The following is a 25,085-nucleotide window of genomic DNA, read 5'->3' on the forward strand; positions in this document are numbered from 1 at the left end:
TGCCCTCTTTGTCCCCCCTCTCCTCTCCTCCCCTCTCCTCCCCCCTTCCCCCCTCCCCCCTCCCTGTCCCCCCTTTCCCCCCCTTTCCCCCCCTTTCCCCCCCTTTCCCCCCCTTTCCCCCCCTTTCCCCCCCTCTCCCCCCCTTTCTCCCCCTTTCTCCCCCTTTCCCCCCCTTTCCCCCCCTTTCCCCCCCTTTCCCCCCCTTTTTCTCCCTTTTTCTCCCTTTTTCTCCCTTTTTCTCCCTTTTTCTCCCTTTTTCTCCCTTTTTCTCCCCTTTTCTCCCCTTTTCTCCCCTTTTCTCCCCTTTTCTCCCCTTTTCTCCCCTTTTTTCACCCCTTTTCCCCCCCTTTTCCCCCCCTTTTTCCCCCTTTTCCCCCTTTCCCCCTTTCCCCTTTTCCCCCTTTTCCCCCTTTTCCCTCTTTTCCCCCTTTTCCCCCTTTTCCCCCTTTTCCCCCCTTTTCCCCTTTTCCCCTTTTCCCCTTTTCCCCTTTTCCCCTTTTCCCCTTTTCCCCTTTTCCCCTTTTCCCCTTTTCCCCTTTTCCCCTCTTTTCCCTCTTTTCCCTCTTTTCCCTCTTTTCCCATTTTTCCCTCTTTTCCCCCTTTTCCCCCTTTTCCCCCTTTTCCCCCTTTTCCCCTTTTCCCCTTTTCCCCTCTTTTCCCCTCTTTTCCCCTCTTTTCCCTCTTTTCCCTCTTTTCCCTCTTTTCCCTCTTTTCCCTCTTTTCCCTCTTTTCCCTCTTTTCCCTCTTTTCCCTCTTTTTCCCCTTTTTTATTTTTCCTTTTATATTTTTTACTTTTTTGTCCCTGCCTTCTCTCATCTCATCCTGAAAACCACATGAGCTTTGGGGCTGTGGGTGGCATGCTGCCCATTTTACAAAGGGCCATTTCTTGGGTCAGTTATCCCCATGGATCCTGACATGCTTCAGACATACCCCTACATTTCCCTTTCAAGATCTGAGGTTTTGCTCTCATCAAAAGAAATCAAAATCCCAACTGCCCTAGGCTGAAATGTTTAGATCACAAGCCCTGGGACATGAGAACAAGGAAAAAGGGAGTGGAAAGCTCTCATGGGGACCTCCCTGGTGATGCCTGGCCCTGGTGGCATTGGGGAGGGGTTGGTTGGTTGTGAGGTGCTCTCTCCTGGTGGTTGTTTCCTGGGATGGGACTTTGGACAGTGGTTGGGAGTGATAGGATATGTGGGAATGGCTTTAAACTGGAAGGAGGGAGGTTTAGGTCAGACATTAGGAAGAAATTCTCCACTGAGAGGGTGCTGAGCCCCTGGCCCAGGCTGCCCAGAGAAGCTGTGGCTGCCCCATCCTTGGCAGTGTTGAAGGTTGGATGGGGCTTGGAGCACCCTGGGCTGGTGGGAGGTGTCCCTGACCATGTAGGGGGTTGGAACTGGATGAGCTAAAAGGTCTCTCCAACCCAAACCAGTCTGGGATTCCAGGATACCTGATGCAGGATGGGGATGATCTCTTCTGCAGCAGCAGTGGGTCAGTTCAGGGGTCTGGGTGGTGTCAGCACTGCAGGGGTTGGTAAGTCCATGCCCAGTGTGAGTGTGAGCACTTTGTGAAGGACTCAGCCTGGTTTACTCTGGTACTTGTCATCATTTTGGTTTTACAGTCTGCTTGGCAAGTTCTCAGGTGGGCTTTCAGCAAGTCCTCACCTTTATTAGTTGGCTATGGGCAAGGTGTTAATCCAGCCTGTTCTTACCTACTCCCGAGGCACTTGGACTTTTTGTTTCTAATGTTTTCTAATCCTCCCTGGGGACACTTGTGGTTTCTGCTGCATCAGGCAACAGGAGGTCAAGTGTATTCCAGCTGTAAATATATAGAATGAAAGAGCTGGACTCCCACTGCTCTGTCACGAGGTTTATGGCTCTAGGGGATGGACTCAGATTTGGGAGCCTTGGGAGCTTCCACCTCTCACTCCATCACCTCCATATGACTCCAAAATTTCCAGATCTCACTCCATCACCTCCACCCAGATCCATGAATTTAGTGTATGGCCAAACCAAACAGTAGCAGATCTGCTTGCTGCTGCTTGCAACCACAGCAGTAATTAATCACCTCTTGGTGATTTGGTGCACTTTGTGTCCTCATTGAACAATACAAGGAACTATTACTTATAAATGCTCTTCAGAGTGATGGCAGGAGCAAGAATAGCTACTGGGTTGTTGGTGTTTCTGTGGATTATCCTGTTGAATTTAGGTGGAATTGCATTGCTGGAAAGCAAGGGGAAGTGGAGAAGAGCTGGTAGGTGGTTTTTCTGATGCATTTAAAGGAAATGTGGACAATGCAGCAAGACAGGGTTGGTTGGCTCTGTAGCAGTCTGTGGCTGGTACAAGAGGCAGACGGATCCCTCCTGGGTTTGTGGGCTGGGCCGTGGCTGTCTTCAAGTGACTCAGCGTCAAAACCGTTCTCCTGTGTTTCAGGGTTAGTGCAGTGATTCAAAACACATTAAAAAATAAAAAGGTTTGGCTGCTGCCTTTTCAGATAGCTCAAAGCTTTGTTTTCCCTGGGCTGGGTTTGTGTGAGGAGACCCGTGTGATAGCACCGGGCTCATGACAGGAATTTGTGTCCTAGCCTGGAGTTTGGAGCTTGGTGATGCTCAGCTCTGTTTCCTGCAGAGTTGGGGAGGATTTGGCTGATTCCTGCTCTGCTGCCACTCACACCTGCACCCCCAGCTGGGAGCTGCTGTCCCTGGTCTCTGTTGGTTGGGGGGTTCAAGTAGGAGCAGAGCTGTTTGTGTTACTGAAATAATAATGGGAACATTATCTGGTGGAGAGAATGAAATCCAGATGCTTTAAATGTTTGTAGCTTGGCTGGAGTTGCGTAAAGAAGCAACATTTTTTGGCTTATTATATCCAGAAAACATATGCTCTAAGTGTCCCCGGCTTCCCTAGTAGCAATTCCAAGATATATATTGCTTAAATGAGCAGAATGCCAGCTCTCATGCCTGCTAGCTGAGTTTGGGGTAGGTTGGCATCTGACACAGGTCCCTGAAGGGCCATGGATGGGTCAGTGCTGCTCTGGGAGAAAGAGAAGTGCAAGACCCATGGGTGCTGGTGCTGGTGCTGGCTCTGCCCGGGTCACCTGTGGAGAGCAGATGCTGCCTGAGCATCTTCTGCAGCTGCCCAGGGGCTGCTGTGTTTTGCTGGATTTTGGAGGCAGAAGAGCAGCTCAGGCTGTGTCTCCTCCCAGCAGCAGGTCAGAGCCCCCACCTTGCTGCCCTGTTAAGGCTGGAAAGGAGTATTCCAAGAAGATCTTTGCACAGCATCAAAAATTAGGCGTGCATTTTGCTCTCAGCCCACAGGCTGCTTTTGTCTAGTCAACCAGAAAAAAAACCATCTGCGTTTTGGTGTTGTTGCAAGCAGCCCACCAGCAAACCGCTGCCTGGCTGCCCCTGCAGCTCCTGATTTTTTTCTTCTGCCCATCAGCTGTGCAGATGAACTCTGCTGTGAAATGGTCCCTGTCCTCTCCTCTGCCCCATGAGGGAAGGTGGATGCTGCTCTGCAGCTTCCCAAGGTGGCACCTGAGCGTTTTGTTTACGGGGTCCTTTCTCCTGCCTCCACCCAAATGATTTTTCCGGGCACTGAATCAGAGTTGAGACTTAAATAATTCATGTGTTGAGCTGAATCGCAGGGAGATTTAGGCTGGAATAAGAACGTGAGGAAGACAGGGACATCAGCACTCAGATCTTCATCTCGTCTGCTGAGCATCGGGCTTTTTATGTGGTGATAAACAGCTCAGAAACAAAATTGGAAAAGCTGTCTGGGTTTAACAAGATGGCTGTTTAGTGCCTCCTGTTCACTTGTTTTCCTCTTTTTATCACATCAAAGAAGAGTGAATCACTTTCTCCTCAGAGGATTACATTATTCCAGAGGCCTGGAAGGACCCACTCTGGTTACAGGCTGTTACTGAAGGAGATATTTACGCACTGAGAGGAAAATGGAGCATTTTTCTTACTGCACCTGCTAATTGGCATTTGGAGCTTCAGCTGCATTGATGTAAAACTTCAGGACCTGCCTGTGTAGATCTTCAACCACCAGCAGTACCTGAAGGGCCATCCTGACCCTGTTCTTGACCTTTTGCAGAGAACTGGGATTGTCACAGGGGCATTTCTAGACTTGATGGTCCCAGATCCGGAAGGAATTTCCCACCTGAGATGTGCTCTGGGTTGCTCAGGGTCTTATCAGAGCTGATAATGAGAATTTCTGTTAGTCTCTTCTTGGAAAGCACCGACAGTCCAGGAAAAAAAAAACAAAACAGCTAAAGGGATGGTGAGTGTAGCTGAGCCATACTGTCCTGGGCTGGTCCCTGCCTTGAAGAGGATCCCAGGGTCCCTGATGCATCCCGGGATCCCCTGACACATTCCAGGGTTCCTGATGCATCCCAGGATCCCCCGACACATTTCAGGGTCCCTGATGGGTCCTGGAGTCCCTGATGCACCCCAAAATCCCCTGATGCATCCCTGGATCCTTGATGTATCCCAGGGTACTGATGCATCCCAGGGTCCCTGACACATCCCGTGGTCCCTGACAGCCTCCAGTAAAGGAGGGGTGGGATGTGCAACCCGTGCAGCCCATGACATCACTGCATGATGTCACCAGGAGCCACACTCACTGGCTGCTGGTACCCAGAGGGCAGGACGGTGCTGCAGGCAGCCTTAACCCTTTCCTCATCATCCCAAAAGGGACCTGAGCGGGGCTGAGCCCTGGCCAGAGGTGTTTGGGAGCCTGGGGGAGCCATCTGGGCAGGGGTGCTCCTCTTGCAGCAGCTTGGGGAATCCCCTTGGGATGAAATCCAGCTGCTTTGTTCTCCCCAAAACAACAGCAAGAACCTGAAGAAGAGCTTCAGGTCTCTTAACCACCTGTGTAGGGTTTTGGGGTGAGTGTTTAACTGAAGGTTTAGGTGACAGGAGGGGGTGGTGCCCCCCAGCCACCCCTCACACCCCTTAGCAGCCGTAGTGAACCCCATGGTGCCACGGGGCTGCTTGCTCCAGCATGGATGTCTGAGGGAAAGGTTGATGTTACCTGACCTCCATCAACTATTTTTGCTAGAAATGTGCTTGTTACAGCCCCCATAGTGAGGATAGGCACAGAATGAGGTGGCAGATCAGACCACCAGATCAGACAGGTCCTCTAAGGCAGCTTAAATGCCAATCTAAACATCAAGTCAGTTAATTTAAAACTAATTTAGTGTCTTCTTGGTGTTCCCTTTCTTCTTTGAACCCATCTTCAACAGTATAATTTCTGGCTTGTGGTTTTACAAACTTTACTAGAAGCCCTAAAAGGGGTGTAAGTAGGTGTAACCTGGTCAGTAAATCTGAGCCTGTGTACCCTGAGGGTCACAAAATCTTATTTGTGGGTTACAGCTCCTTACTGTGGCCATACCCATCCCTCACCATTATGTCACCAGGCTCTTCTAACATCTTAAATTCCACTCTGCTATTGAGGAGCGATAGCACCTATAAAATCTATTAGCTTAAGTTGATAAGAAGATGGGGCACCTGGTCCAAATGGCCTGCTAGACACTATTTTAATCAACAGAAAATGAAAATCATCCCTTTAAATTGCCTTTTTAAAGTCATCGTGTGCTGCAGGAGAATTCCCCTGTGAGCAGAGCGAGTGGTAAGAACAGTATCAGCATCTGCTGAAGATTCCTGGCAGAGTTATCTTTCCACTGACTTTCCTAAGCTGATTTATTTATGGCCACTGAACCAGACTGATTTAGACTGGAACGCAGGTAAAGAAAAGATGACTGACTAAAGCCTTCCTGGTAATAAAATTAAGGATTTTCAAACCAGAAACACTCAGAAGGATTAATTACTTCTTGCTAGTACTTTAAAAGGGATCATACAGAAAAAAAAAGCCTTCTCCCCTCAGCCAAGTGAAGCATTCAGTTTACAGAGATGATTAACTGTGGGAATTTGCTGAGTATATTTTATTACTGTGCAGTCTTCTCCGGGGATAGATGGGATCCTCAAGAGTATTGGGGTCCACTTACTCCTTTTCCTCAAGTGCCCTTGAGACCCACTTGCAGACTAATGGCCTCGGGTTTGTTGTGCTTTTCAGGCTGATCCCGATTTTCAGCCCTTCGTTTTAAGTAAGCCCTTGATGGTTACAGGTATTTATTTTTTTTTAAATGCTGAGTCTCTGCCTGGCTGGATAAATAAAGGAGTAAATGCTCCTCCAGAATAATCCAGCTGCTGCAAATGGTTTGGCTTTGCCTCTGTGCTGCTTTGCTGTGCTGGGGTTGCAGCCCCTCGGTGGTGGCTCATTACAGGAACACGTGTGGTCCCACCATCACATCCCCACAGATCAAAACTTTGGGGGGATCAGGAAAAACCTTCGAAAATGTAGGAAATTCCTCCTGTGCTGTGGAGTTATGCTCCTGCAGGATTGGCCCTGATGGAGATTGTAGAGCAGCATGAATGAGCTGGGCTGAGGAGTTCTCAACTTCAGAAATGTCCCAGCAATGAATTTCCAAGTGCTGCAGTCTTTAGAAAACCATCTCGTGTATCACCAGGCTCCTCCAGGCACCTCCTGCCCACCACAGCAGTGTTGGTGGGCATCCCTCACCATCCACATCCTGCTCCAGAGGCCTGGGCTTGCCCTTCTGAGGCAAGTGGGAAGTTTTGCATCTTCCCCACTATGCCTGAGGATGCAATAGGAGAGGAAAATTAGAGAGCAAGAGTAGAAATAAGACAGGAGGCTTGATTCCCATGGGATCACCAGTGCCTGAACCTGAGATGAGAAGAATATTATCATGAGTGCTTATAATTGTGTGAGTTGGTGGCACATTTGCAGATGTCCTCATCACCCAGCCTGCATTTTTCTTTTTCTGCTGAGCAGCTGTTTATAAATGTGGGTGGTTTTGAGATTAAGCCCCAATTCTCTGTGCAGGTAAAGTTCCAGTGGTGTCCTTGCCAGCCCCAGCTCTTAGATCCCAGCAGGAGATGTGCACAAGGGTGGTGGTGACTTCCCTGGGCTTACAGCTTCCCAGGCTCTGGTTTTCTTGATATTTGAGGAAGAGTGCAGAGCACAGTCTGTTTTCTCTGTTGCTATAAATCAGTTTGGGTTTTTTCCCAAAGGATTTCTCTTTTGTACGAAATTGTAGGATCTTTTCCTTCCACTGTTTCTCCTCATCCAAGGCAGCCATCTCTGCATCATTGATCTTTATATCTGAACACCCAGAAGCTCATTGCAGGTGTGTTAGCATGTGTCAGCAATGGGTTGTCTTTTAGGAACATGATTTTACCCTCTAAAGCAAATCCAGGGATCAATGGGAGGCTGCAGACCTCCAGGCATCAAATCCTGCTTGGTTTTCCCTGAGGTTTGGGGTGACCCCTGTGAGCCCTCAGCACCTGGCAGCTCTCCTTAGGGTGGGATCTGCAGCATTTATGAGCCATAAAAGCCTCATGTTTAACTAAGTGCTGCAGTTTGATCTGGACCAGGCTTCCAGCAGATCTTTGTAGGGTTCTTTCTGTGCAAAAAAATAATTTTAGGGTTATTTCCCAGGCAGTGTTGGGCAGTGGGTATCAGCACTGTTTGTGTCACAGCTCAGTACCACCTGTTGGGACAAAGTGTCCCAGTGTCCTGCTCATGGAAGGGGAAATGAAAAAATAAAGTTCAGTGGTTCTCTTAAGATCCATTTCATATTAGATGAAATTTAGTTCCCACTGCAATTAAACAGAAGGAGATGCCATTTAATGGTGCAGTGTGGGGAAGGCAGAACATGGAGCTCCCTGGGACCTCTGCATCGCCCGAGAGTCTAAACACACAGCCAAGTTTTGGGGGTTTGTTAGTTTTTGGCAGAGGGCTGCATGGCCTGGGAGAGTCATTTGTTTCCCATCTCTGAGCCTCAGGGTTGAGTAAAAATCCTTTTCCACCAGGTCCTGCAAAGTGACTGCTCCAGTCACTGTCACCAGCCTCACCAGACCAAGTGGTTTGTGGCTGTCAGTACAGTGAAGGACCCATCCAGGCTGCTCCTTTGCTGTGTACACAGAGAATTAATCTTTGTGCTTTTATACCAGGCTAAAAATAGCATTTCCCTTCTCCCAGCATCCCGAGCATCCCTGCTGGCCCCGGGTCAGAGTGTCACCTGTTGCAGCCAGCTCTGGGGCCAGCAGCTTGTGTAACCCAGCTTAAGGAAAGACTTAGGTGCCCTGCCCGCAGTCCTTGCCAGCAGGAACATTCCTGGTTGTTTTTGTTTTTCTCAATAACTTGCTGTTTTTCTCCTGCATGACCTCTATTCCCCAGCCTGCCTGCTGGTCCACCTAGAGCTGGACACCTTCTCCAGAGATCAGGAATGGTCCTTGGACCAATACACTTTGCACCCGCGACTCCTCTGTACTTCAGGGTTTGGGAACTCCTTAGATGGGTGTCCTGAAACCTGATCAGAGCAGGCACAGTTTAAATACAGATGTTACTGAACCTCCAAGCCCTGTCCTAGATTACAAAGAGCTCGTTTTAAAATCTGGGAACCACCTGAGAGCTGTCTTTGCATTCCAGAGCCTTAGCTGAAATGCAGAGATGTCCTCAGGGCATGGGGACACATCTTTATTTTCCATTTATTGGTGGGGAAAGAGGTAGCAAGAACCCCTTTCTTGATACTCAAATTATTATTTCTCCTGCTGGTGGCTCTGGAAATGCCTCCAATAGGTGTCCTTGCAGAGGACAGCAATTAAACCAGGTATCTGGATCTGGAGAAACTCCAGGTTCATTTTCTTGCCCTACCACAAATTTTCTTGCTGAGTTTGGGCAAGGCAGATAGGCTCCTGTTCCCAAGGGGTGCTGTGCCCAAACTTCTTTCTTGGCCCAGCTATGGAGCATCTGGTCCCATGGTTGAGTTGGTTGCATGATGGACCCAAAGGCTTTGCCCCAGACCCATCCTGGAGTGGGCTTTCCACACCCAAGAAGCTGCTTGGAAATGAGTGAGGTGCTGCCAGGGGGTTGCTGTGTGTTTGTTTGGGAGTTTTTTTATTGCTTGTGGTATTCTGGGGGAGGAAACGGGAGCTGTGCAAACCCTGCAGTGAGCTCCAGCTCCTGACATTGCAGAGATCTGTCAGCTGCCACCAACAGGGCTGCTTTTCATTTCCAGCTCGTCCTCTTGCTTGCATGTCATGATGCCTGACACTGTCAGCAGTGCATTGCATGGCAAGTGTCACACGTGTTGCCAAGAAAAGGCAGAAGAACTGACAGCCAGCTCCTGCTCGATTCCCTGGTGAGGGGTTTGCAGGTGGCTTCTGTCCCTGTCCCTGTGGTTGGGATCAGGGAGCTCTGATCAGGGACATTGTCCATGGCTGAGCTGGCCAAAGCACTGCCCAGCACAGGGGTGAACGTGGCAATCAAGTCCTGGGCATGCTGAAGGTGTCCTCTGGTGGGTCTTGGTCACAGGGGCTGGGCTGGGGGGTGCTTTAAATCAGGGGTTGCTCTGCCTGCAAGTGATGGTGTGGGGAGTGGATACCAGCATGGAGGTGCTGGCTGGGCTCATGTTTCCTGATGGAACTGGGACAGAGCCTAGTCTGACCCATCACCTAAGGTTGTCCAGACCAGGAGTCTCTTGTGAAGTGCTTGTGTCCAATTTGTGGTCCTCCAGGCATCTGAGGCACAGGAGATAACACCCAGTGCACAAAACCCCTTTGCTTTTGCTGGCCTTGCTTTCCCTCTTAAAGTCAGGTTTGTACATGGTGTGGTCACACCTCCCATGCAAGGAAGGGGATGCTTTGGCCAGTTGTAGCTCTTTCTCAACCTCTCCTTCTTTTCTTCTAGGATCATACCCCAGCTGGAGAACTCACCTGCACAGGTTTCCCCGAGCAGCCCCCCTGGCTCTGAGATTTCAGAAGCCACGAGGACTTACTTGCAAGGAGTGAGTCGCTATGACCTGGATGAGCTTGATGCTTACTGGTTGGAACTTGTTAATATGGAGCTGAAGGAGATGGGTGAGTGGTGCTGTTGTTTTTTTCCTTTCCTGGGTATCCAAGAATGGGCATTCTTCTGTCTTTTGAAGTAATCACATTTTAAAAAAAAAAAAAGGCCTTGAAGAAGAAACTTATATTCAGGCTCTCTCCAGAAGAAAGCCCTTCACCACCTATGGATGGAGGTTGTCACCTGCCTGGCCATAAGCAGAGCTTTGTCCTGGAAGATATTAATGACATCCTCAGATTTCTAAACCGTCTTTGCTAACGTGGGAGTTCATTAACATAACTTCAGTGGAGAATTGCAACCTCTCCTCCTCTTCTGAGGACCAGGAGTTATCTCCCAGCCTCCAGAGATAGGCTGGGGTTGAAATTCCTCCTGGGTGTTCAGCTGAGCTGTTGTCACTGGGCAGTCCAGGGGCACAATGTTTCATTCCCAAAATATTTCATGACAAAGAAGGAGCCTAATCTCTGAGTGGCTCTTGAGAAGTGGTGGAGAGGAGAGCTGGAAAACACCTATGAGATCATCCATCTCCCTTTGCCTTTAGGATCTACGTAGCACATGCCTTTTCCAGTCCTTTTTAGGTCACCCCGGGGATGGAATTTTATCACCCGGGATCAGATAAACCTCCAGATAGCTCCAGCTCTCTTCTCTGCCAGCTCTCCTCACGATTAGGAGGAATTGTTTTGAAAAAAAATCCCAAAGTTTTTTTTGGCATAACACAGCTTTAAATAGCTTTAAACCCTCCATGGGGTTCTTCAAGAGCTGTTACTGGACTTGGTAGTCACTTACTGGTTAAAAGAACTTGTGTGCACTAGAGATGGAATCAATATTTAAGCATGCCTAAATGTTTTATTTGTTGCTGCTGCAATTTGAGATAGTAAAAAAAAAAAAAAAAAAAAGTGGGTCTGAGGGAACCTGAATGAAACCCTGAGCCACATTTATGTGTATGCCACTCCAGGCACCACAAGCTTTCCTTTTAGAGGAAATTCTTTGGGGTTTATATGTTAACATTTTCTGCTCTGTTTTGTGATCTCCACTAAATCCAAAGCTATTGTAAGAGTGGGGCTAGAGAGACTTCAAAGGCCAAGGCTGAAAAGATCACTATGCAGTGATGGGCACTTCATAACCAGACAGAAAATCCTCAAGAAATTGCTCAAAATATTGCTGGGATCAATTTTAGTTGAAGGCAGAGACAAAGTTACTAAGTATTCCCTTGACTTAATCCATATGGTGTATGCTGCTCACATATGCCCACCACAGCTTCTATCTTGGGAACTGGAGGTGTTCCTGGTATTTTATGGCAGGAACATGCAAAGGTCACATTTATTGCTTTTGAAGCTCCCAGGGGGAATTCATCACTGCATACTTGAGATATGTCTGTGTACTAATGAGCTGCTGCCTCCCTCAGTGGAGGGGAGAGTGGTCAAGTGGACGTGGAAGAAGCTGAAGTTGGTGGAATAACCCCCCCAGGGGGAAGATGTGTTCAGTGGAGCTGAGGTTGTCATTAAATGGACACCATGGGGAGCAGATTCTGGCCTCCCTGGCAGTGCTGGGGGGCTGTGTCCAAGTCTATCCCATCCCACCACATCCTTTAGGGATTCAGGGAGCCCCTTTCCCCCTGACCCCGAGCATCTTGCTGCTCCATGAGCACAGCCTGCACCCAGACAGCTGCCACCCACCCAGGGGTGCCCATCACCATCTGCTCTGCAGGGCCACCCCAAAGTCTGTCATTTGAAGTGTTTCCATTACTTTTAGGACCACTCAGAGCCCTTCCACCCTTTTCCCCCCTTTGCCTCCACACTCGGGCTTGACAAAGCTTCACCCATTAATAATTCAGGGTCTGTTTGTTTGGATTAATTTCCCCTTCCCCTTGTTTTGAAGAAATCCAGCCAGTTTGGAGGTGTTTTATAATATGCCTGTGCTGCAGCCCACAACAAACATCCACACGTAGCCCAAAATCTTTGTTCTCTGCTGAGATCACAAGCTCATGGCACAAGAATTTTGGCAGTAGACAGATTGGGTGCTTATCATTCAGATAGATGAACCAGCAGATCCTCCACTACTTGGTGGAATGTTACATGCAAGAGATGGATTTAATAGCAAATAACCACAGCTTTTAATCTTGTCTTTAAGCAAGGAGATGCAGAAATATTTTCAGGTGGCAGTTCCTGAAGCTGTTGGCAGAGGGGAAACCCCTGCCAGGCTCTGGAAAGGGAAGCTGAGCTTGTTTAACTCCTTGTAGGAATGGGTATTGCAGGAGAACCCTGGAGTGGTAGGACAAGGGGTGATGGCTTTGAACTGGAAGAGGGGAGGCTGAGGTTGGACATTAGGAAGAAATTCTTCATTGTGAGGGTGCTGAGCCCCTGGCCCAGGTTGCCCAGAGAAGCTGTGGCTGCCCCATCCCTGGCAGTGTCTCAGGCCAGGTTGGATGGGGCTTGGAGCAACCTGGGCTGGTGGGAGGTGTTGGAACTAGATGGGCTTTAAGGGCTCTTCCCACCCAAACCAGTCTGGAGTTCTGTGTATAGATTACCAGACACTTTAGATCTGTTGCCTCCACGTTTCCCAGCACAATCAGTTTTTATGTCAAGTCACTGTTCCGCTTTTTGCTATAAATTCCCGGTGGTAAATGCAGGACTTTCCATCAGTACCCAGAGTTTTGCAGCTGAATGGAGCACAGAGGCTTTCATCAGGAGTGCTCCTCTGTCAGTGCTGAGCATCACTGGAGAGGAGAGAGAGAGACAGCAGCTTAGAAAGTGGCTTCTAAAACATTTTGTCATCGTCTTAAATTTGAGCAATAATTGATGTCGGTGGGTGGCAGAAAGGGTGATAATTGGTTCTTGTAAACCTTTTAAGTGCTTAGCAGGCTGTGTTTGTAACAAAATAGCTAGAAGTTTCACTGGATGCTCAGCTGGCAGGGGTTGTTTATGGCTGTTGGGTCAGGCTTTGCTTTCAGGCTGTGTTTATAAGGAACTTTGATGAGAGATTAATAAATCCCCCCAGTGCTGTGTGCCTGTGGGTGAGGGGCTGGAGGTGCCTGGGGAGTCCAGGTAGGTTGGGTGGTGTTGGGGTGGTTGTCCTTCATCCCCAAACCTTTTTAAAGGTTGTTTAGGGCAGGGCCTGGAATGCCCAGAGATGCCCTGGAGCTGGTGGCTGCATCAGTGTCCTGAGTGTGTGCTCAGCCTGGTTCAGAGGCAAACTGTGCCCCTGCCAACATGCTGGTGCCTCAGCTCAGTTTTAGCTTCATTTTAGCTCTCATTCCCCCAGGTTCTGAGGGGAGAAGGATGCTCAGCACAGCATTGCAGAGGCAGAAGCCCAGGCCAGCAGTGGTTTGCAGTGAGTTGCCCAGGGTGAGCTGGAGGGACAGGGAGCTGGTGACCTCAGGAGGCTGCTGTCCCTGTGCCAACACCCCATCCCATCATGGGGATGGAGTCTTTTCACTCTCATTTTTTCGAAGATATTAAGAGACCAATGTACATCATCTTGCAAGTGGTTTTTTTTTTGTTGTTTTTTGTTTTTTAATTAAAAATCCACACTGATTTTGTTTGTTTATTTATCTTTTTACTGAAAAATAGACTGCCAAGCTTTACAGCTTGTGAATCAGCTAATGGCACAGCCTGCAGCACTGATGACTGTTTGTTCAGGAGCTGCTTTATCTCCAGGTATCCCCCCCAGGGGAAAGGATTTATTGTTTCAGTAAGTTGATTTTAGTGGAGCACCGTTTAGGCAGAAATAGATCTCTGGTTGGTGAAAGGTGGCACTCCAGCTACTTTTCTCGGTTTTTTTCCCCCTCCCTGTTCAGTGAGTCAGCTCACACCACAATAAGGAGTAGCTGAGAATTCATTTAGCAGAAGAATATTGCTCCTTCATGCCACATAAATTAGGATATTACAGAAACAATTAGAACAGAGAGCGGCGTTGTGGAAAGGAATGTGCTTGGTGGTTCTCCCAGGCTCTGGTGTTAGCCCAGCTCCTTTGGGATAAAATATTTAAATTCTGTGTTTTGGGTGCTGTAGGGAGGTCAGGGGGCAAATGAGGTGTCTGGGCTGGTGGCTGCTCCTTCCCTGGATAAACAAGGATGCTGGAAGGCTGTGGAGCTGCAGGGACCATGGCAGGTCCCAACAGTGGAGATACAGGGAAGAGTTTTCTGCTGGGAGCAAAGTTCAGCTGAGAGGCTGGGTTCCTACATGTTTTCCCTCCCTGAATCAGATCTGGAGACTTCCTGCAGTGCATCATCATCTGGCACCTTTTTCCATTTCGGAAGCAGAGTCCCCCTTCTTTCTTCTCTGAGGGCTTCTATCCTTTGGTAGGGGACCCACCAGCACCCTGCCCTGGCATGGGAGAGGATTTCTTCTCTCCAGGGCTTCCTGTCTGACCAAGGGATGATGTCAAGAGTGTCCCAGGGTGGCCACATCCAAACCAGTCATCATTAATGTGCTCTGTTAATGGGCAGAGGATACAGGTGGCCTCCTGGAAGGGGTGATGAGGCCAGCATTAAATCGTGCCCCTCAGCATCACATCTGCACAACTTTGAAATCCCTCCAGTGATGGAGATTCCACCACTGCCCTGGGCAGCCTGAGGCAGGGCCTGACAACCCTTTCAGGAAGAATTTGTTCCCAATATCAAATCCAGACCTCCCCTGGCACAACTTACTGTACTGAGATGTGAGATGAAATTCTCACTTCTGCCAGTGTCTCTCCAGACAGAAGCTACAGAGAACTTTGTGCAGGCTCAGAGAACCTTTCCTCACCACCCTTCATGCAAGATCTTTGCATATCTTAACCAGGTGAAAATTCTGTTCACTTGGTCAGCAGAGGCCATGGTCCCTGTGATTGTCTGAGATGGGACTTAACTCCCTGGAAGTGGCCGATTGTAGCCAAGGTCAGTACCTGGGTCTTTGTTCTTCATGGGGACAGTAACAGTGGCACTTGTGCATGGACACAGGGAGTGTTTTGGTGGAGGTTTGGGGTGGGTTTTTTGTAGCAATTTAGCTGGCCACAATCAATGCAGATAGCTTTTTTACAGCCCAAAAGTTGGGCAGTTTTATGAATGGAGTTTAATGGCAGAAACCTCATGTGATGCAGAAGGAGGTAAATGGAGTACAAATGGCCCAAGCACTTCACCCCCAGGCCCCGTTGTTTAGTGTTTCATAAGCGATTAATCGCTTCATCCCCATCAAGTGCAATTGTCAGTTCAATAAGCTCCCAGGTCTCCTGAATGGTGCTTGGCAAACGAATTCCTGATGTAATTACATCTAAATGGAGTGTGAGAGCACACGAGGGTGGGAGGGAGAGATCTATATTTTCTCGATCTGTTGGTAGAAGGTTGCTGGGAGGGAAACCCCACTGTGGGGCTGGTCTAGCTCCTGCACAAGGGTTTGGGGGATTTGCTGCCCAGGGGTGGGGATGCTGAGGCATGGCTGGGGATGGAAAGTGCAGGAGGTGGGCTGGGAGCTGGTTCTTGCTGCTGGAGGGGAAATGGGAACAGTGGTGATGTCAATGGTAGTGATGCCTGTGAGATTCTGGTGATGATGCCAGTGGCATCCCAGTGATGCCAGAGCAGTTCTGACCCTGCAAGCAGGTCAAGTTGATGATTCCTGTGATTCCCTCCTCCCTTTCCTTCCTGGAGCTGCCTGCACCTGCCAGCTTGCTGCTTTTTCCTATAGCACAGGGTGGCTCTGGAAAGTGCGTGGGAAAAAGCACCAGGAACAGTTTAATGATGGTTTTGCTTTCCAGAAGAGCAGAGGGAGCAGAGCCTGAAATGTTGGGAGAAAAGGGGTAACTCCAGGCTGATGCTGAGGTGCCTGGGATCAAAGTTGTAGATGTGGACCTAAGACACTGACTGAGAGCTTGTATGACATTGTAACTTTCAGCTTTCCATGAAAAAGTGTCCAAAGGGACATAGTTAAGGCAAAAATAACACTCTGGCTTTGTAACCTGCTCCCTGCCTTGTATCCAACCAAGCCAATGCCAAGAACAAGGCCTGGGCAGGCGTTGCCATCCTGGGGCTCTGCAGAGCTCCTGCACCCATCCCATCAGCAGGGCTGCTGGAGATTAAAACAGGTATTGTCAGGTTCCTTGGCGTGTCGGGGCACGGGCAGCTCTGTGATAGGGAATGGAGCTGTCTGTCTTCGATGGTATCTCAGCCTCGACAGAGACCCATGGAATGCCAGGCTAGATGTTTGCAGAGACTTGTTGAGCCAAGGGAAACTGTGCCAACATGAAAGAGTGGTGGGGAAGAGCTCAAAAAAAAGGCAGACAATGGTGTGTGTACTTCCTGAGCTCACCTACGGGTTGCTCGGCCCCCTTGACAGTTTTAGCACTGGGGTTGTGGCCATCAGAGGAAGGCATTATCCAGCTGGTGGGGCTGCCCAGGACCTTCCAGCCTTGTCCTCTGCTAGCCCTGGGGGTCTCTTGGGACCCCAGGCCTTCATCATGGATAATATATCCAAATAAAATGCAAAGATGAAATGTTTTTTGTTGCATCCTGCTGTTATCTCCATTCCCATCTCTATCATGAAACGGTGCTCAGAGACAGGATGCGGTGGGGTCTTAACTCTCCCTCTTACACCTCTTTCCTCCTGCTGACAAATATTTTTTCCTTCTTTTTTGCTTTACCAGGAGTGGCCTCATGTTGCATTTGTGGCACTGGGATCTTTTTGGGTGGGTGAGAAGCAGCAGCAGTGCTCAGCCTGGCACTGTACTCCTAGGAGCAGCCTCCTTTCCCCATAATACTGGCCAGGTATCCTGCTGTTGGAGGTTTCTGCAGTGAAAAAGGCTCTCCTGGTTATTGGCTTCATATTCCTGGTTGTGATTCTGGAGAAACCTCTGGTAAAGCACCTCTGTGCCACTTCTTTCCACTAAAGGTCCTGGTACGGGGGGAATAAAATGTGACACAGCTGTGTCTGACCTTCTGATTCCACCAGACCCAACCAGGAAAATACCCCAACCCTTATTAGTCCTTAGTTTTAGCCTTTGGCTTCACTTTTACAGTTCCATTTAATTGGCCTTAAAAGGGTCAATTTTCAGCCTTAACAATTACAGCGTTGACTTTGTGTTGCCAAAGCTTGTCTGAGCCCTCGCTGCAGAAAGCATCTCTGAAGAAGTTGTCTCGTCGAACATTGAAACTGTCAGACCTAATTATCCACATTGCTTCAGCTGAATGGGTTTCTTTCCTCTCAGCCAGCAGCAAGATTTTGTTACTGTCTGTGAAACACAAACTGCAGCCCCAGTCAGAAGCAGTTTGCTGAGTCGCCCTGGGTTTTCCTCTCGAGTTGTAGTTGGAAACGCTCAACCCTCGGCGAAACGTTCCCCGGAGTCTGGGGGGACTCCGGAGCCTCATCAGTGTCCTCTTCTGCCTTGCAGAAAAACCTGAGCTGGATGAGATCACCCTGGAGAGAGTGCTGGAGGAGCTGGAGACCATGTGCTACGAGAACATGAACATCGCCATCGAAACGGAGGAGGGTTTGGGCATCGAGTACGATGAGGACGTGGTGTGCGACGTCTGCCGCTCGCCCGAGGGGGAGGACGGCAACGAGATGGTGTTCTGTGACAAGTGCAACGTCTGTGTGCACCAGGTGAGCAGCAGGCTGGGGGTCGTGGCACACCACACTGTACCTCTGCACCCCCTCTAGACACACACTGGCTTCATATAGAATCCCATCCTGGTTTTCGGCTGGAAGGGACCTTAAAGATCGTCTAGGCTCACCCCCTGCCATGGGCAGGGACAGCTCCCACCAGCCCAGGTTGCTCCAAGCCCCATCCAAGCTGGCCTGGAACACTGGGGCAGCCACAGCTTCTCAGGGCAGCCTGGGCCAGGGGTTCACCACCCTCACACTAAATAATTCCTCCCATCCCCCTTGTCCTCAGCTGCTGCAGATCCTTGCTGAGCTTTTTGAATGGATTTCGAAAAGAGCAAGGATACAAAGTGGGCTCTTGGAGAACTGGCAGACAGAAAACTTGGTTTTCTTACTTTCTTAGCCTCAGCCCTTTATAAATTCCCACAGAAATACACAACCAGAGGTTTAAAACCACTTCTGTGAGCTATCTTTGCCCCCTCCTCCTTATTCTCTGGTTTCTGTGATGTTTTGTTTTATGCCTTCTCTTCCATTCATGGACTTGTTCTTCTGCTTTACCCAATCTGTCTTTATGAAGTTGCACCCATGGGACCTTTAGCACTCAGGGGTAACCAGCACCATGATGGGATGGGAGGGCTGTGGTCTGCAGCCTTGCACTCCCCAGACCTCCAGCCTCCACACTGAGGGCAGTGGGACCTTCCAGCTCCACCAGCACTGTCTCACATCACAGGGTTTCTGTCCTCTGGACAAGTGTAGGATTTCATTTTGTTTTCCTGCCTGGAGGAAAATAATGTTATTTTTAGAATTGAATGCAAATGCTTCAAGCTCTTGGAGGGGGGGGTCTGTGGGCTCCTGTGCCTGGGGAAACCTTGGCCAGGAGAAGGATGTGTGGGGGTCTTTTGGGGTCCCACATGGATCTGAGGAGGTTTTGGTGGTTGAAGCACCTTGTGGTACAGGGATGATGGTGGCAGCTCCTGAGCTTCGCCCTCTGCATGAAAGGTTTGGGTTTTTTTTTTCCCCTCTAAAGAGAGACATTTGCTCATCTTTTGGGCAGCTTTTCCATCAGCGCTTCCTGGAGGTGGGAGAGTGCTGGAGATATCTATAGTTGTGGGATGTGGGTGTTCTGAATGGTTTCCATCAGTGAATCAGATTCCACAAAATACCAGGGCGATTCAGTGTTGGGTTTTGGGGGGGGGGGGCATTGTGTGGGGGTTTTTTTGTTTGGTTTTTTGTATGTTTTTTCCCCTTTATTGTTTTGTTTTTGTTTTTCTTAACCATCCCAAGTGGCTGACACTGTTGTTGGGCAGGTTCTCAGGGGGGTGGTCAGGAGATGTGGAGATGTATGGACCTCATCTGGGCTCACAGTGGGTTGGTGGCAGCCCAGTGGGCTCCACTTTTGGTGGGCTGGGTTTCAAGGCTGTTGAAAGAACTGGGAGATTTTCCCTCGTTTTCAGGGAGCAGAGTCCAGCCCTAAGCCCAGCACCAGCCCCTAAGCTGCCTTGAGTTAATCTGTGTCCTGATATCAACCCTGAGAAAACCAGGGACTTTTTACAAGGGCTTGGAGTGGTAGGACAAGTGGGAATTGTTTCAAACTGGAAGAGGGGAGATTTAGATTAGATTTTAGGAAGAAATTGTTCACTGTGAGGGTAGTGAGCCCCTGGCCCAGGCAGCCCAGAGAAGTTGGGGCTACCCCATCCCTGGAAGTGCCTCAGGTCAAATTGACTGGGGCTTGGAGCAACGTGGGCTGGTGGGAGGTGTCCCTGCCCATGGCAGGGAGTTGGAACTAGATGGTGTTTAAGGTCTCCTCTTCCCACCTAAACCAGTCTGGGATTCCATGATTCTATGATCATGTCTCTTACCTAACCTTCCTTCATCAGCCCCATATCCCAAACCTGCTGGGGACCATGGTTTCCCATGGGGAACAGGGTGCCAGTGCCATGGGCTTCATGTATTTGGGCTGCAGCAGAGGGGTCCTACAGGACATGGCCAGAGTGATGCCTTGTCCTCCTGCATCCCAGAGAGAAGGGTTGTGCTCAGACACATGTTGGTGGGTTATGGTGCTGGAAGGTTGTAATCATCTCATCTGCATAACACGAGCCATGAGGCTTGCCTTGTAATTAATTCCTGTGAAGCAGAGCCTTTGGAAAACACATGCAATCTTCATTTGAAAAATGAGGAAACTTCTCCCCCCACTGCTAAATCATTGTGGTTCATGGCTTTCATGGTGGCAACACCACACTTCTCTTTAGCATGGGAATGAACCATCTCCAGCTTCCAGCCACCACCCCAGGGTCCTGTCATCATGGAATTCCCATTCCCTGGTGTGGGGACACAGCTGAGCTCTCCCTGTTATGTGGACCACACCAAGCTTTTCCACAGCTCAGCATCCTCCTCAGTTTTTTGATGTCCCCTTTTTGGTGACTTTGATCCTGTGACAGGCACAGATATAAAAATAGCTGCTCTGCTTCTTTTCCCAGAGCATCTTCTGGTTGGTGCTGGCCAGGGAGAAGGTGTTTTGCTGATAACTCTCCTCATTTCTAGAGCTGCTTCTTGCCCAGGACAGAAGCCCTGTAGTATATGCTTCTAGGAGCTGAATTTCACCTTCAGCTCCTCTAAAGTCTCTAGGAATAATAACAGCAAGCCAAAAATGTACTAGAGATGTACACCTGGTTGTAATTCCTGTTTTCTCTGAGCTTTTGAGATCAGTCTACCACTTTATTCTCCTGGTAGTCTATACCAGGCTGACTTTTGTCTGGTGCTGAATCAGTTGTTTTACAGAACTCTGCTACAGGAATGATTTATCTGTCAGATTTGGGTGTGCCATGAAACACACAGTTAAATTTCTCTGACCCATGTAGACTCAAGGCAATAATATTACCTCCTGAAATTCCTTGCTATCCCAACAGCTTGTTCACAAAGTGGCTTTTTTTCTCCTTGGAAACCACTGTTAGAGTCAGTTTGTGCTTTGGGGCAACCTAAAGCAGAGTTATAAATTCTGTCCTTGGCCTGTAAAGACGGAGGAAACACTTTTTCCGTGCTCCTTGTGCCCTCTCTGCCCTTGTCCCCACCGTGTCACCTCAGCTGACAGTGACCTGCAGCACCAGGATGAAAAACTGTTCTGGTTTGAGTTTTTTTTTTTAAAGTGGGTAAACTTCAAGAAGTGGAATTGAGAAATGCCTGAGCTCAATTTCCAGCCTGCAGCACCAGGGGTCCTTATCAGCACTGCCCTCTTGCCTTCTGGAGGGACATCAGAGCAGCCAGATCCAGAATTAATTACATCTCCTCACTTAAAATAGTGCCACAGCCCCCAGGCAGTTGTCTGCCACTCTCTGGAAACCCTTTTAAGAGTGAGTTATCAGGACCTGCCTGTTAAAAACTTGTCTAGTTTTAGCAGGAGCTGTTTAATACAGTCGTAAGTTAACAGGCCAAGTGGAAAGCATTTTATCATCATTATTATGTGATAGGGCTTATCATTTGGCTCCTCCCCAAGTATGGAGGAGAAATATTTATGAAATGCTTTGGCTGGGCTGCTTCCTGCACTATCAGGGAGCTCCAGGGGCAGCCCAAATCCTGTAGCTCTCACTCTTTTGGCTGTAGGCTCGTCCTTGACTCCTTGATATTTATCATCATCAGATTTACCATCCTTCAGGGTTCCTCCCTCCTCATTTCTATTCATGAGCATCATTTGCCCCTTTTAACCTCTCTGTAATTACTTTCACTTCCCTTTCAGGGCTGGGGGTGTAACCCATCTGCCCATCTTTCTCAGAGTGTGGCTTTTCAACCCTCAGCTCCCTTGGAGTTTTTCTCCCGATATCTCCAAGTCCTTTTGGGTCTGGTGTTGGTTCAGAAATGGGCAGGAGAGCCATGGGTAGATGTCTAGACCACAGAGCTGCAGGTTGTGGTGGCTCTGATGGAGCAGCCTGGTTGATTTCCCCCAGTTTCGAGCTGGGCAGATGCTCAGTGCAGGATCCACAGCATGTTTGTACACTTATCTTTTCCTTAAATCCCAGGAGGTGTTGTTTTGGCATTAGTATCCATGCAATAGCCTACAAAAAAGCTGGGGAGGGACTTTTCTATAGGGGCATGGAGTGGTAGGACAAGGGGGAATGGCTTCAAGCTTGAAGAGGGGAGATACAGGTTAGACATCAAGAAATTCTTCACTGTGAGGGTGTTGAGCCCCTGGCCCAGGTTGCCCAGAGAAGCTGTGACTGCCCCATCCCTGGAAGTTTTCAAGGCCCAGTTGGATGGGGCTTGGAGCAGCCTGGGCTGGTGGGAGGTGTCCCTGCCCATGGCAGGGGGATGGAACTAGATGGTCTTTAGGGTCCCTTCCAACCCAACCCAACCTGGGATTCTAGGAAATTGAAGAAGGCAGCAAGGAAGGAAGAACTCAGCCTCACTCTTTCACATCTTCTGTTTTTTACCATGATGCCCAAACGTGGGGGTGATAAGTGAGTGGTAGCAAAAAGATAAAGGAATAAAGCAGATCCAGGGGGATGATCTTCCCAGGCTGCTGGGACTAACCCTGCTTCCCATCTCCACACAGGCATGCTATGGCATCCTGAAGGTGCCCATCGGGAGCTGGCTGTGCCGGACCTGTGCCCTCGGTGTCCAACCCAAGTGTCTGCTGTGTCCCAAGAGAGGAGGAGCGCTGAAGCCCACCCGGAGCGGGACAAAATGGGTCCACGTTAGCTGTGCCTTATGGATACCTGAAGTAAGATGTTTTCCAGCTTCTTGTTGGCAGTGTGGGTGGGCACGGATCTGGGTTCCAGGTCTTGGCCCAGGATGTGTAGGAATGGTCTAAATAGCAAGTCCAGTTTGGCTGAAGGTCAGAGCCATGATGCTCATTAATTGTTGGGCTGTGTGTTTAATTAGCACCCAAGGGACCCCCTGTTAAGGGAGGACACAGAGGTGGGGTGCAAGAGTGCAGAGGTATGGGGCATTCACAAGACCTCAGGGCAGGGTAAAGCTGATTTCATGTGTCCATCTGAGATACAGAGCAATATCCAGATGAAGACTGGTTGAGAGGAAACACTAACGTAATTTTTTCCTTCCATTTCATCCAGATTTGGTTTTTTGGTTTTGGAGTTAAGTTTGGGTTTTTTTCCCAAATTACGAGTGACTCTAAAAAATAACATAAAAAATTCCATGCCTCATTCAAACTGCCACAGATGTCCCCTTGTAGGAGAATTGGGATGGTAACCAGTGTTGACAACGTGCTTTTTATTTCGTGACCAGGTTAGCATTGGATGTCCTGAAAAAATGGAACCCATTACGAAGATCTCACATATCCCAGCAAGCAGATGGGCTTTGTCCTGCAGCCTCTGCAAGGAGTGCACTGGGACGTGTATTCAGGTATGTAACTCAGCACTGGGGTTGTGGCTGTAGTAGCTACCAGAGATTCTCAAGCTGTTGGTGGGTGCCATCTATCCGAGTCTTACGCCTGCTCTGAGTAAACCCAACAACAGGGAGCATGAGTCCATCAGCCATCCTCAAATGTTTGCAGTTGTTGAATGTGTTGAGTCCTTGGAATTCAGATGAACTTTGCATAACACAGTGATGTAGCTGTAATGGCAGTAATTGCCAGGACTGCAAATGCCTTTGGTTTGAAATCAGGAACATCCAGCAGAAAGGCTTGGTGTAGCTGCCAGAAAAGTGACAAAAAAGCAGTCTTGGCCTGCAGAGGGGATGGAATAGCCATTAAGGTTAGAAAAATTGGGAGAAAGTTTGGGATATGTACCAATTGTGACTGACCAGCTCCTCTCGTGGAACAGGAGCAGCACCAAGGAGGTCAGTGTAGGCAGCAGTGGCAATTACATTATGATTATCACTCTCTACAATTACCAGGAAGGAGATTGTAGGGGATGAGTATTGGCCTCTTCTCCCAAGTAAATACCAATAGGCCTAGAGGAAATGGTCTGAAGTTGTGCCAGGGGAGGTTTGGGCTGGATATTAGGAGGAATTTATTTACTAAAACAGTGGTCAGGAGCTGGAATAGGTTGCCCAGGGAGACCTTAAAAAACTGTGTAGAGGTGGCACTGCAAGACATGCTCTAGTAGGCATGATGGGTTTTTCTGAGTTGATGGTTGGACTCTTTGATCTTAGAGGTCTTTTCCAACCATGACAATTCTGTGATTCTCTGATTTGGGGCCAGAATTAGCTGGCTGGTTGCACAGTAGGACAGTAGGAGCTGGAGGTCTGCAGGTTCTGCTGTGTTTGTGCCACCTCTGTGACTTTAAAACTTTAAAGGGAGCTATTTAAAAGCTGTCCCCTTAGCTTGAAATGAAATCTCACTGTGCTTCTTTAAATCTCTGGCATTGACTCACTTCTTGTTTGATGGCCCTGGGTGGATCTGCTTCTTCACCCTGCCAGATGGAGATACTGTGTCATAGTGGTGCCTGCTTTCAAAGAACGGAAGGGCAGGGGAAGGAGGCAACAGGCTTGGCAGCAGCAAAAAGAGTTCAGCTTCTCTGAGGCTTCATCCTCTTTAGCACTGGCATGGCATGGCACTGTAGTTGTGAGATCCCTGGGACTGAATGGATTTGCCTTGAAGGTCACCTGAGATGGAACAGGAGCTTTATTGTCTCCTGTGCCGGCAGCTCGTGGTTTGGAAGTCTTCAGAGAATTGTCACCAGAGTGTTTGCCAAGGCCACCCTGACACCCTCAGGATGGGGTTTTTTTTTTTCAAGAAGAGAAAAAAAAAAAAAAGCAGGCAGTGCCTTATTTAAGGATTTATGGAGTAAATCAGCAGGTTCAACCATGGGTAAATAAACACACTTCGTACTCATCAGCAGTACAGAGCTGGGTTTTGAAAGTGTGTGTTTATGGAGTGTATTTTTGATGAGTGCCTGTTTATACAGGTGTAATCTAACTACCCTTGTCAGCATTTCGGGTTTATGACCCAGCTTTGAAAGGAGGAGGTTGTTTGCTGGGGAAGCACTGAGCTTCTCTCCTTGGCAGCAGTGCTGCAGGTGGGGCAGGTTTGGGGAAGGACAGATGTTGCTTCCAGGAGGGTTTTTTTCTTCTTTTTTCAAGTGGCTGGATGGATCTGGGCTTTGCTGACAAGGGACACAAAGTCTCTCATCCAGCACCCCAGCTTCAGCAAACACCCACCCGGACCACATTGATGGAGACCAACCTGTGCTGGTTTTGCATAAGGCATCTCTGTGCCTCAGGGTGTTTTTTTCCATTCAAATTCCACCATCAAAAGGGGAATAAACCCAGGGAAGCCTGAGGAAGGGCTCCCTGCTGCTCTCCATGGCTTTTGCATAGGATTACATTCTTGCTTTTCTGGTGCAGAGCAGTGATCCTGGTGTAACTTTGTTTGGCTGTAGTCATCCCAGAGCTCCTGGTCAGCAGCCGGGATGCAGCCTGGAGGCACGCTTCCCCCATCTCCTGTTGAGGGGAAGTCATGACTTCATGGTCATTCTTGTGGTCAGACAGCAGGAGATGCCAAAGAGAGCTCAATATCCAGCAGGAATTACCTCATTTGCATTGCTTAGATGGGAACAGAGCGTTCCAGGAGCCAGGCTCCAGCACAGCCCGAGTCCCAGCCGTGCTTGCTTGGGACCCAGCTCCCTCCTCACCAGTC

General features: G+C 49.0%; 1 protein-coding gene across 3 annotated transcripts in view; it reads left to right on the forward strand.

The window, feature by feature from the left end:
- JADE2 (jade family PHD finger 2) overlaps positions 1-25,085 on the forward strand; it is a 65,287-nt gene that overhangs the window by 24,100 nt on the left and 16,102 nt on the right. For all 3 annotated transcript variants that reach the window (XM_071759060.1, XM_071759061.1, XM_071759059.1), the window contains exons 5-8: positions 9,774-9,943; positions 17,286-17,497; positions 22,041-22,208; positions 22,733-22,849. In XM_071759060.1, the coding sequence (XP_071615161.1) occupies positions 9,774-9,943; positions 17,286-17,497; positions 22,041-22,208; positions 22,733-22,849 (667 nt within the window). The remainder of the gene's footprint in view (positions 1-9,773; positions 9,944-17,285; positions 17,498-22,040; positions 22,209-22,732; positions 22,850-25,085) is intronic.

The sequence above is a fragment of the Heliangelus exortis genome, chromosome 15 (genome assembly GCF_036169615.1).
Source record: "Heliangelus exortis chromosome 15, bHelExo1.hap1, whole genome shotgun sequence".
In the NCBI taxonomy this organism is placed as follows: Eukaryota; Metazoa; Chordata; class Aves; order Apodiformes; family Trochilidae; genus Heliangelus; species Heliangelus exortis.